This window comes from Thunnus maccoyii, chromosome 19 (genome assembly GCF_910596095.1).
Source record: "Thunnus maccoyii chromosome 19, fThuMac1.1, whole genome shotgun sequence".
NCBI classification, from domain to species: Eukaryota; Metazoa; Chordata; class Actinopteri; order Scombriformes; family Scombridae; genus Thunnus; species Thunnus maccoyii.
Window position 1 is genome coordinate 2,561,351 of NC_056551.1, and position 10,550 is coordinate 2,571,900.

Consider the following 10,550-nt stretch of genomic DNA (forward strand, 5'->3'; position numbering starts at 1 on the left):
GAGTACCTCAAAATGATACTCAAGTATAGTACTTGGCTAAATGTACTTAGTTACTTTCCACCACTGCATGAAACGATGTTTTACTTTGTTGTGATGAACGCAACTCAAGTCCCGCCCACAGCACATTGAGCCAATGGGAAGACGTGACAGTGCAGCGTGACAGTGAGCGTCTGAGGTAAGCAGCTTCATATAGACACTCGATAAAAAACGTTATGGCGGTCTGTGTACATATGTATGACCACGTATATAAGCTCATTCCGCCCTTTCGCTGATGTAACAATTCATAGAAGAGGCTGAATATATTCTAAATTGTGTGTGAGCACATTAAAATCCATACAAACAAACTAGCACATATTGCAGTGGCTGCAGCTAGCTATACGGGTATGTCAATGGGGCAGCTTCGGCTCAACTGTCAGACCTCAGTTAAGTTATATTATTTCTTGTCGAAAGTGCTGAACAGAACAAGATGCACTGGCTGGACCGTTATCCTTCTCCAACACTGGGTGGATTTAATTGGAGGACATTGTGTGTCAGTGATTTAATAAGAAATTGGTGGCACAGAAGAACGACTGATAATGTTAACAAACACATTGGTGGAATAAGGAGAACCATAGTGTTGCAGGTGCAGGGCTATAACTAAGATTTTAGAAATACTAGTTAATATCATGAGTTAAAAGTTCTCCTAACTCCCCACCTACCAAGAGAAAGTCCATTCACGTCTGCAAGTTTTATTCTAAAGGTTTCAAAATTCCTTTGAAATTCAACTGCTTATAAAGTCAACATAACTACCTACACTAAAATAATACTCAGAACTGTGTCTCTACTTCCCCTCTAACAACATCGTAAGAAGTTACAGACTAAAGCATTACTGTTTTATTCCTAGCATGAAGGTGTAAATGCTAATTCAAAGCCCTCTCCACCCTGCCAGGAATGAAATTCTGGTGGATAACATGGGTTTTATTTCATATGTTTCTATTTTGTTGGTCTTTACGTAGTTAATAAATAAACTACAATGTAGTAAATCTGCTTGTGTGGGTAAACTACCAGTGTCAGAACTCAGGTCTTTAACTTCTCTTGATTCGAATAAAGACCTCGTTCTTGTGTTTTGTCTCCAAGGTTAATTCTACTACAATCCTAAAACAGCTATTAAATTTCATTCTACTGTATGTGCTCTTAAAAAGTCTTAATTTAACTTGGTGAAGGCTGCAGAAACCCACATGAAACTGTTGTCCAATGACATGATAATTAATTGAAAACAAAAACTGATGTGGGAGAAAATAAGGAAATTATGGATACAATATCTAGGGTGAGCCAGTTAGGCTACTTTCTAGTGAGTAAGTAGCTCCTTAGGCAACTTGTTCCAATGTCCAAGTTCAACTTTTTTCGTCCTTGGGATGGTCAACAGCTTGTCAGTAGATCTATGCCTTGTAGTGAAGGGGCCAAGTCATATCTATACATGTGTCTGTTGAAAGAGTTTGAAGGGAAAAGAGTTCTGTTTGAGTCTCTTCTGCTACAGAGTGGTGAGTATTGTGCATGCATCAGGTAGTATAATAGACAGAGAGTAGTAAATGCAGTGTGCTGACTGTGCAGGTGTGATAGTAAAGTGACATTTTAACAATGTTGGCTGTTCATTTCCTGTTACTGTCACTATCATCTGATTAGATACAGTATACACAGTACAAAACAATACAGCATAACTGTTATAGTAGAGACCTAGTAAATGTTACTACATGCTTGAAAGTAAATGCTGCTCAGCTTTCTGACAGCTGAATGAGGGAGCTCTGCGTCACTATGTTTCTGTCACAGTCTGACACGTGCTTTCTCTGCAGTGATCGATCAGTTGTACATAGCTGTGTGGAAAATGACAGAACTACTTACATCCATCTTTTCGCTGCCATTAATTTAACCCATGATATGATTAGGAAATGTTGTTATATACTGCTGAGAAGTACCAGATCATCCCTGCTGGTTTTCCATCATACTTTCATACTTAATCCAGTATGATCCTGTGGTGGAAAATTCATGCGTGATGTAATGATTTTAAAATGATGTGTTAAGGGGTCATATAGCAAATGTGAAAGCTAAATACATATATGCAATATTGTTTTAATTATGTGTATGATAAAGCATTGCTGTGGGCATTGGAAGTATGATTGTGCGGGGAGTGTTTTTCATATTCCACAGGGTATAATGATTTGTGCGTTATTTTTCTTGTGTGTTTAGTGGAAAGTACAGGACATTCTGTCTCTCTCAATATTTAGTTAGACGAGACACAGAGACACATGAGCAGATTTCAGACACTGTTGGTTTTTTTTGATTGCTAGCCTATTAAAATCTAGGGTGTTGTTGTGAGCTTTGTTAAGAACCAATGAGGTGATTGAATAAAAATCGGTGATGTGTACAAGTATTACTGGATTTGTTTGTCTAGTTCAGTTGCTCTGCGCAGATTAACTCAGGTCTTTAACGTCTCTTGATTCGAATAAAGACCTCGTTCTTGTGTTTTGTCTCCAAGGTTAATTCTACTACAATCCTAAAACAGGTATTAAATTTCATTCTACTGTATGTGCTCTTAAAAAGTCTTAATTTAACTTGGTGAATGCTGCAGAAACCCACATGAAACTGTTGTCCAATTTGTACATATTCTAGGAGCGATTTGTCAAATTGAGGACAGCTAATAGCATGTTACTAGTTGGATGTGTCATCATTAAATGTAGCATGTCTGTGTGTGACTCTTTTGTCTGTGACTCTTGTGTTCACAGGTTTGTGCGATGAAGTACTGTAGTACTCGGGGTGGGGTCTATGGATGGAACTTCAGGGATGTGCTGTTTTCAGGTTACGCTCCGGATGGGGGGATGTTCATGCCGGAGAGCGTCCCTGCGCTGAGCACTGAGACTCTGAGGGGCTGGAGGGGGCTTCCATACACCAAAGTGGTGGTTGAGGTCGCCTCGCTGTTCATCCCCTCTCATCTGATCCCCAGAGAGGACCTGGAGGGTGAGCCGGGGAAATATTCCCTATCATTGTAAATTTATATGATATGATTAATGATTTATAAAGAGATATCATATGTCTGGCTTTGTTATTGCATTTTTTTGGTGTAAGATGCATCATGTGACCTCAAATAGCCATGATTTACACTTGCTCTCTACTGAATTTAAACCTTTAGGGGCCATACCAGTGGTTTAGCATGTTTTAGCTCATTAACTACACATCACATATGGGCTACACATATTTGTTTGCATCACAGCTAGCAATTTTGTAAACTACACTTGCTGTATTTTAGAAGTATCAATGTATTTTTTCTACCATTTCAAGCAGCCGTTGGTTTCCATTACATGGAAATAAATGCTGCCTGGAAAGAACTATATGCATTCAAAACTGGTCTTCAAAAATTGAAAGTATGAATGATTAAACTGATTAAAGAGGCATTATACACAGGTATGATCCTTTAATATTAAAGGAGAACATTAAGCAGAGAAATGAAAAACTATTCCAATACACCAAGAAGGTGATCTCTTCTCTCTCATGTCCCTGTCCCAGCCCTGGTGGGTACAGCCCTGTCTGGATTCTCAGTGCCTGAGGTGGTCAGCATCGCCCGGTTGAAGGATGGTCTGTCAATCCTGGAGCTCTTCCATGGAGACACCTTGGCCTTTAAGGACCTGGCTATGACCTGCACTGTGCACTTCCTCGACTACTTCCTGCAGAAGGAGAAGCGCAGGGCTACTGTTCTTGTAGGTAAGAAAACAACACCCATAAAGCAATGTGATAAAACTAAGGAAAAGGTTTTTTGCAACCTTTTTGCATCTGGTTGAGTATAAAATTTACAAATCAATTTACAGTGAGTGGTACAGCAGAATAAACACATAACAATTCCTACAAATTACTTGTCAGTGTTTGTTCATTCAGAGGTGTTACCTCAGCTCTCTTTGGTGTATTCAGCTCTGATGTTTATGATAGGGGGTGTAAGTTCAGGCCTCACAGCCAGTGTAACAACACAGATAAAAGACATAAGTTCAAACATCCTCACTGTTACCTGCAGAGAATCATTTACCTCATCATGTGCTGCTGGGTAGGAAAACTGCTGAAAACACACATACACACACACACACACACACACACACACACACACACACACACACACACACACACACACACACACACACACACACACACAAGCCACTGTGGTACTGGGATGTAAATTGTCTTTTTAGATGCACTGCCAGTAGTCAGTTAGACAATATAGTGTGTTGAGTAGTATGTTGTGCATTTTGCAGTTTACAGTAAAAATCTGTAATTTTACCTTTTGTGAAAAAAATGCAAATTAACCGTAATAAACTGCAATCCTTTTGGAAGTATTTTACCGTAAAAGTAGAAAAATAACAGTTTTATGCTGTATTTATAAAAACTGTAAAAACAAACTGTTAATTTCAGCAACAGCAAGACACCATTAATTTTACAGTAAATTAATGGCAACCCTGCTGTCAGTTCTTTACCGTTTTTTGACGGAAAAATCTTTAACAGTGTAGGTCAGGCAGTGTATAAACAAAGATTCACTGTATGGCCAAAAAAACAGGGACACATCAGGAGTTAAGAGTGTTTTTAGAGTGCTTCTGTGAACACTCTGAAATTTTGACACGTTTACCAAAACAGTACTCAAGAGTGAGTGCAGGTTCACACCATCAAGACTATCATGTCACAATGCTGAATACAATTTAAAGTAACTTGAAAGTGTATTTAACTGCAAACTGTACTGTATATTAAAGGGGACATATTCTGCACATGTCTAGGTCTGTATTTTTATTCTGGGGCTCTACTGGAATATCTTTGCATGATTTAAAGTTCAAATAACTCCTTATTTATCTTATATTGGCCCTTTATGCGGCCCCTTCATTCAGCCTCTGTCTGAAACAGGCTGTTTTAGCTCCTGTCTCTTTAAGGCCCCCCTTCCAAAGAGCCCACTCTGTTCTGATTGGACCAGCTCCGGAGCCTAAGTGAACAAACAATAGCTGCAGGATTTAACTTCTTTTCCTCGTTCTTTATTGGAAATGGAAACTTCTCAAATGCATGTGAACTGTACATGTTCAAGCCAAAGGCCACAAATTGATGGCCATTGGTGGGCATGCGTGAACAGTCTGATGTCATCATGAGGAGGAAGTAGAGGTAACATTCCAAAAGAAGCGTTCAGGGCAGGGTGAAGCCCTGGCTTTTGACTTGCAGGGGACATTTTTACATACTCACATTCACTTCCTGTTTTGGACCACTGACCATGTTTAACATTCAACATCATAACAGTATATAAATAACAGAAAATCACAGAAAGCATAATATGTCCCCTTTAAAAGTCACAAAGAGCAGATGCTGTAAACCACATAATAGAACTGTGTGGTACTTAGGATTGTTGAGCACAAAAATAAACCAGCATTTATTTGTTCAGTCAACAATCTGAATTTTCAGCTTGCTGCCGTTCATGATTCGTGTCACAAGGTGGGAGTCAGTTTAACTTTGAATGATTTAGCTGCTGCTGTGAGACAGACCCTGCCCTTAAGCACAAAATAGTTTCATGAGTATGCACATCATCTCTGTATTAGACTCATAAAAAGAAATGACAAATGGTATACGCACCATAGGTTAAAAACAATAGAAGATTAGATTAACTTTATTGTCAGTATCAGTACACTGAAATACAGTTTAACACCCTACCAGGCAGCACAAACCATAACAAAAGTGCATATAGAAATATATACTGTATATAAAGATGAAATAATGTATAGAATCAACTATGGACTAATAGGGTAGTGGTAGGAAGAAGGGATGTGAAAACAAACATGACAAAGTACTATTTCAGCCAGAGGAGATTTATATGTAATAGTCTGAAGACAAGGAACCTGTACACACCTTATCACTGTGATTAGCCCATTCACACTCCCCTGAGTTTGGTGATCAAATGTCCTGAAGCACCAGACCTTCCTTTAAGCCACAAGACTATACACGGATAAATGTTCTGAATCTGAATCAGTCCACTCATGGCTTTCCTCTCCAGGTACATCAGGAGACACTGGCGGCTCAGCCATCCAGAGCGCAAAAGGTCTCTCTGGGTTGGATGTGGTGGTAGTTTACCCCCAAGGACGCATCACCCCAGTCCAAGAGAAACAAATGATCACCTGCCTGGAGGATAATGTCCATGTGTTTGCAGGTAAACTTTAAGAAGCTAAAGGACTAGTTGCTGTTCTTTAACCAAAAAGCCACCATTTTTCTCTTGAAACAATGATTCACCATCAAATATGATGTGTTTCTACTGACCTGTGTCCACAGCGGACGGCTGTTCAGATGACATCGACCAGCCTCTGCGCCGTCTGTTTGCCGACCAGGAGCTGGTTCAGTCTCACTGCCTCATGAGCCTCAACTCAGTCAACTGGTCTAGAGTCATGATCCAGCTCGCCCACTTCATCTATGCTTACTTGCAGCTCAGTGGTATGGAGCAGGTCGAGGCTGACACAGCCCTGCCTGAGCTGGAGGTGGTGGTGCCCACTGGAGGGGCAGGCAACATCGCAGGTAGGCTGAATGCTGCTGGCAAGGGATTGGATTAAAGGATTACTTCCCCAAAAATCTATCTTTTGAGCGGTCTCTGTGGATGTTTTGGTACTTCTTTTTGCCATGACTCAGTTGAATGCAAGCTGACCACATCCTCTAAAAGAACAAGGTACAAACTTTTCACAGAGCCACTTTGGTGCTCAAAAGAAAGATTTTGGGTGGCGTATTCCTTTAAGTACAATAAATCCCTGCATTAGGCAGCATTTCTTTATCTGTGACCTTCAGAAAAAAAAACTCAAGTTCTCATTTTTATTTATTTTTTTATTATAATATTTCTATCATTTTTATCACCAGCGTTGATTAATGTAGCAATCCTTTTTGCAATTGATCATTTATTCTATCAAATAAGGACAAACGCCCCTCACACAAGTTACATAAGTTACTAAAGCCAATGTTCAAAAAATCTAGTTTCACTAGCAAGGACCACACCATCAACAAAGTGCGTTTGGATGATTTATTAAGGAAAACAACTGATGTGCATAGTTCTTCTGGTTGCTGACTGCCTTTTGGGGAAGCTTATGGGGAATCCACCGCAGCACCCAGGCAACAATGGATGCCTTGACTTGAGTGGGCTGCTGCGGTTACTGGAAGTGGACTGCAGGGTCCCGGATGATGTAGGCTGCTGGTGTTGGTGTTGATAAACTTACAACCCGGTGCTTGTAACAGCAGACGTTACTGAAGTGACTTTAGATTAGTTTTATTAGTAATTGGCAACCAGGTGCGCATAATGATGGAAGTTACAAAAGTGACGTTAGATTAGTTCTATTACTAACTTGCAACACAGTGCATGTAACGGCAGATGATACTGAAGTGATGTTAGATTAGTTGTATAAGTAACTTACAACCCGGTGCTTGTAACGGCAGACATTACCGAAGCAACTTTAGATTAGTTGTATTAGCAACTTGCAACCTGATGCACATAACGATAGACCTCACTGAGGTGACGTAAATGAGTAACTGGCTTGCTGGTGCCAGTAATTATGAATGTTATTAGAGTGACGTTATAGTTGGATTAGTAACTTGTGACCCGGTGCGTGTGAAGACAGACATTATTGAAATGATGTTTTATTAGTTGCATTATTAACTTGCAATCCGGAGCACATAACGATAGAATTTAATGAAGTTACATTGGATTAATTAGTAATTTGCAACTCTGTGCAAGCGACGGTAGGCATTACCGAAGTGACATTAGATTAGTTGTATTAGTAAGAGGCTATAACTGTTGCGTCCATGGTTTTTGGGATCTGCTGGGAAGCGGAGAGTCACATTAGGGGAGCATGAGTGGAGGTGCCCACAAGACCGGTATGTGCACCGCTGAGTGCCGCGGCTCCGTTGGGACGCTCAGCTTTGGTCTGACTGCTGTGTCATGGCTGGAGGAGAGCTGGTTTCAAACGAATCTTCATCCAAATCGGACGTGTTGATCTGCAGTTCGTGATCCATGGTGAGTTGACTTTTGAATCGAAATTCCGACGTTTGTCCGAGTTTTTTATAATGTAATCATGTGATTAGGTGAGGAGTGCGGTTTTGTCCGTCAAGAAATCTGAGACAAAACGTCTGATATCTGATGGTAGCTGGATCTTATTTCTGAGAATTGAGACTGAGACCACATGTACGTGAAGTGCAGAATACGAGAGCGGAAGAAGAGGAGAGGGTTAGGTGGTATTTATAGGAATGCCGGAAGTGGCGTGGTTGAGGTTTGGTCCTGCTCCTGAAACTCCGCTCAATAGCTTCAATAGTTGACAGGAAATGGAACTACTAACTTTTAGCTGAAGAAGGATTTAGTATTAGAGCACTACCAAAGTAGGGTTTTTGAGACCAATACCAATATCAACGTTATTCGTAATCGAATAATCCAAAAATCATATGTACATTTTTATAACATTTTATTCTTGTTACATATTGATATATCTGTGACGAGCTTAAATCTGCCCAGCCAATGTATCAGTCAGGCTCTGCAAATGATTTAAATGGAGAAATCGACTACTCAACTTTTGTTTCTTCTTCTTTTGTTCTGCCTCTGTCTGTGTGTGTCTCAGGTGGTTACATTGTAACACAGATGGGATTGCCCCTGAAGCTGGTGGCCATGGTGAATGCTAATGACATAGTGCATAGGACCGTCACCTCTGGAGACTTTTCCATGGCAGCTAATGTCAAACAAACACTGGCCCCTGCCATAGACATCCAGGTACTGTAGCTACACAGCTACTCGTGTCAGTGAGACCGTCAGAGATGTCATCCTGAAGATCACTTTTATAAGATCGTGACATCCACACATAGCTTGAAATGACTGTGGATGACAAAGAATTTTTATACCAATGTGACAAAGTTTTAGTTCAGATTTCTTGTGTGTGTGTCACACTGCTTGATGTTTGGCCTGCAGGACCCTTACAACATGGAGCGGGTGTTCTGGCTGCTGCTGGGAAAAGATGGTGCTTTAGTGAAGAACATGATGGAAGAGTTTCAGAATTCACATAGACACTCTCTGCCTGAATATCACCGCAAACTGGTACCGGTCATTCAAGTTTTACTGCACCTATACATCCAGGCCTGCTTATTCTCTAGTCTGTTTAGACACAGAGATACTTAAATGATCTTGTCCCTCTGTTGTTCTTATAGTTGTCACAGTCTTTGTCTACTGGAACAGTGACTGATGAAGGGATCCTGGAGACCATGAGGAGATGCTGGGAGGACAACCAGTATGTGCTGTGTCCTCACACAGCTGTGGCTGTATGGCATCACTACAACTGTCCTCACAGCCCTGGACTTAACAGGTCAAACACACTGTATTCATCTATGTATTTACATATACACAAGGCATCGCAAAACACAAAAAAGCCAGAGTTGCTCTGGTTATCACTTTTAGCAGCAAAAGCCAAGCTATTTTGCTTATTTACACAAAGCCAGTGCACACAGCAGAGTTTGATGCCCAAAATTGCACAAAGCTGTCTGTTTCTTTCTTCAGACTCTGGAAAAATTAAAGGGTAATTCTGGCTTATTATTTCTTTGTCTTATTATTGTAGTTTTGGACATCATTTCTTTTACTTATGATAATATTCTTAAACAGGGCCTATGCTCATTTTCAGCTCTGTATTTTTTATTCTGGGACTCTACTAGAGTAGTTTTGCATGATTTACAGTTCAAAAAACTCCTTATTTATCTCATACCGGCCCTTTATTCAGCCCTTCAGTTCAGCCTCTGTCTTTAACAGGCAGTTCTGATTGGCCAACTTTTCGGAAGCCCGCTAAGTCACGTTACGTTGCCGCTGTGCAAAGGTCTCATCGGACTTCTAACTCTCTTATTGCAGGTGTTATATTGCCACAGCATCTCCAGCCAAGTTTCAGGCAGCAGTGCAGAGGGCCGGTTTGACCTTTCACCTACCAGAGGCAGTGCGGGTGTTGGCTAAGTTGGCAACACGTTATCAGAACCTGGAACGGAGCCTGAACTGGTGCAAAGACTGGGAGGACAGACTGAGAGAGAAAATCCAGTCTGTGAGCTCAGCCAGGAAAAACGGAGTGACTTATTACAACTGATTTTAAGTTTGTATCAAACTGGAAAATAGAGTTATGGTCAGGTGACTCTGGCAGATTGTCCTTGATCTATGCACTTCCTTATCTAGCTTTAGTAAATGATGTCGATGGGAAAGGCTGTTTGTCTTTGATGGACTTTGGTTTGTAGTGTCAGACAACTTTACTTTGTATTTCTACATTAATGTCATTCACCACAAACCAATTGACTATTCACAATGTTCAATCTTCTTCCACAACTTTAACACAAATGCAAAAAAATGTATGCTAAAGAATAAAATTAAGCCATTTCTGTGAATCCATTTGTCTCAAAAACAATAAAAAGACAAATTTTTAAAAAGTGTAATTGTCTCAGCACAAACTTACTATAGCGCCTACTATTTTATAAATGAAGTGTCTATAACTGTTTTACATTTACCCTTCAGAAATACACTAAAG

General features: G+C 40.3%; 1 protein-coding gene across 4 annotated transcripts; it reads left to right on the top strand.

Annotated features, from left to right (window-relative positions):
• The first annotated feature begins 124 nt into the window (after positions 1–124).
• On the top strand, positions 125–10,455 carry thnsl2 (threonine synthase-like 2). Of its 4 annotated transcripts, none has more exons than XM_042396245.1 (9): positions 125–175; positions 2,760–2,991; positions 3,538–3,732; positions 6,038–6,190; positions 6,310–6,549; positions 8,625–8,773; positions 8,969–9,094; positions 9,205–9,359; positions 9,893–10,455. In XM_042396245.1, the coding sequence occupies exons 2-9, from the start codon at positions 2,769–2,771 to the stop codon at positions 10,116–10,118; spliced, it is 1,467 nt and encodes a 488-aa protein (XP_042252179.1). In that variant the 5' UTR covers positions 125–175; positions 2,760–2,768; the 3' UTR covers positions 10,119–10,455. The 4 variants fall into 4 exon arrangements, with proteins under 4 accessions (XP_042252179.1, XP_042252180.1, XP_042252176.1 ...); XM_042396246.1 differs by lacking the exon at positions 125–175 and adding an exon at positions 201–381; XM_042396242.1 differs by lacking the exon at positions 125–175 and adding an exon at positions 396–622.
• Positions 10,456–10,550: the final 95 nt, after the last annotated feature.

Bases quoted from the DNA above. Each gene is read 5' to 3' on its own strand.
- thnsl2 (XM_042396242.1), top strand. From the start codon at position 467: ATGCACTGGCTGGACCGTTATCCTTCTCCAACACTGGGTGGATTTAAT. The intron at 623-2,759 runs GTGCAGGGCTAT...TTGTGTTCACAG, and splicing joins GGAGAACCATAGTGTTGCAG to GTTTGTGCGATGAAGTACTG. The intron at 2,992-3,537 runs GTGAGCCGGGGA...TCCCTGTCCCAG, and splicing joins CCCCAGAGAGGACCTGGAGG to CCCTGGTGGGTACAGCCCTG.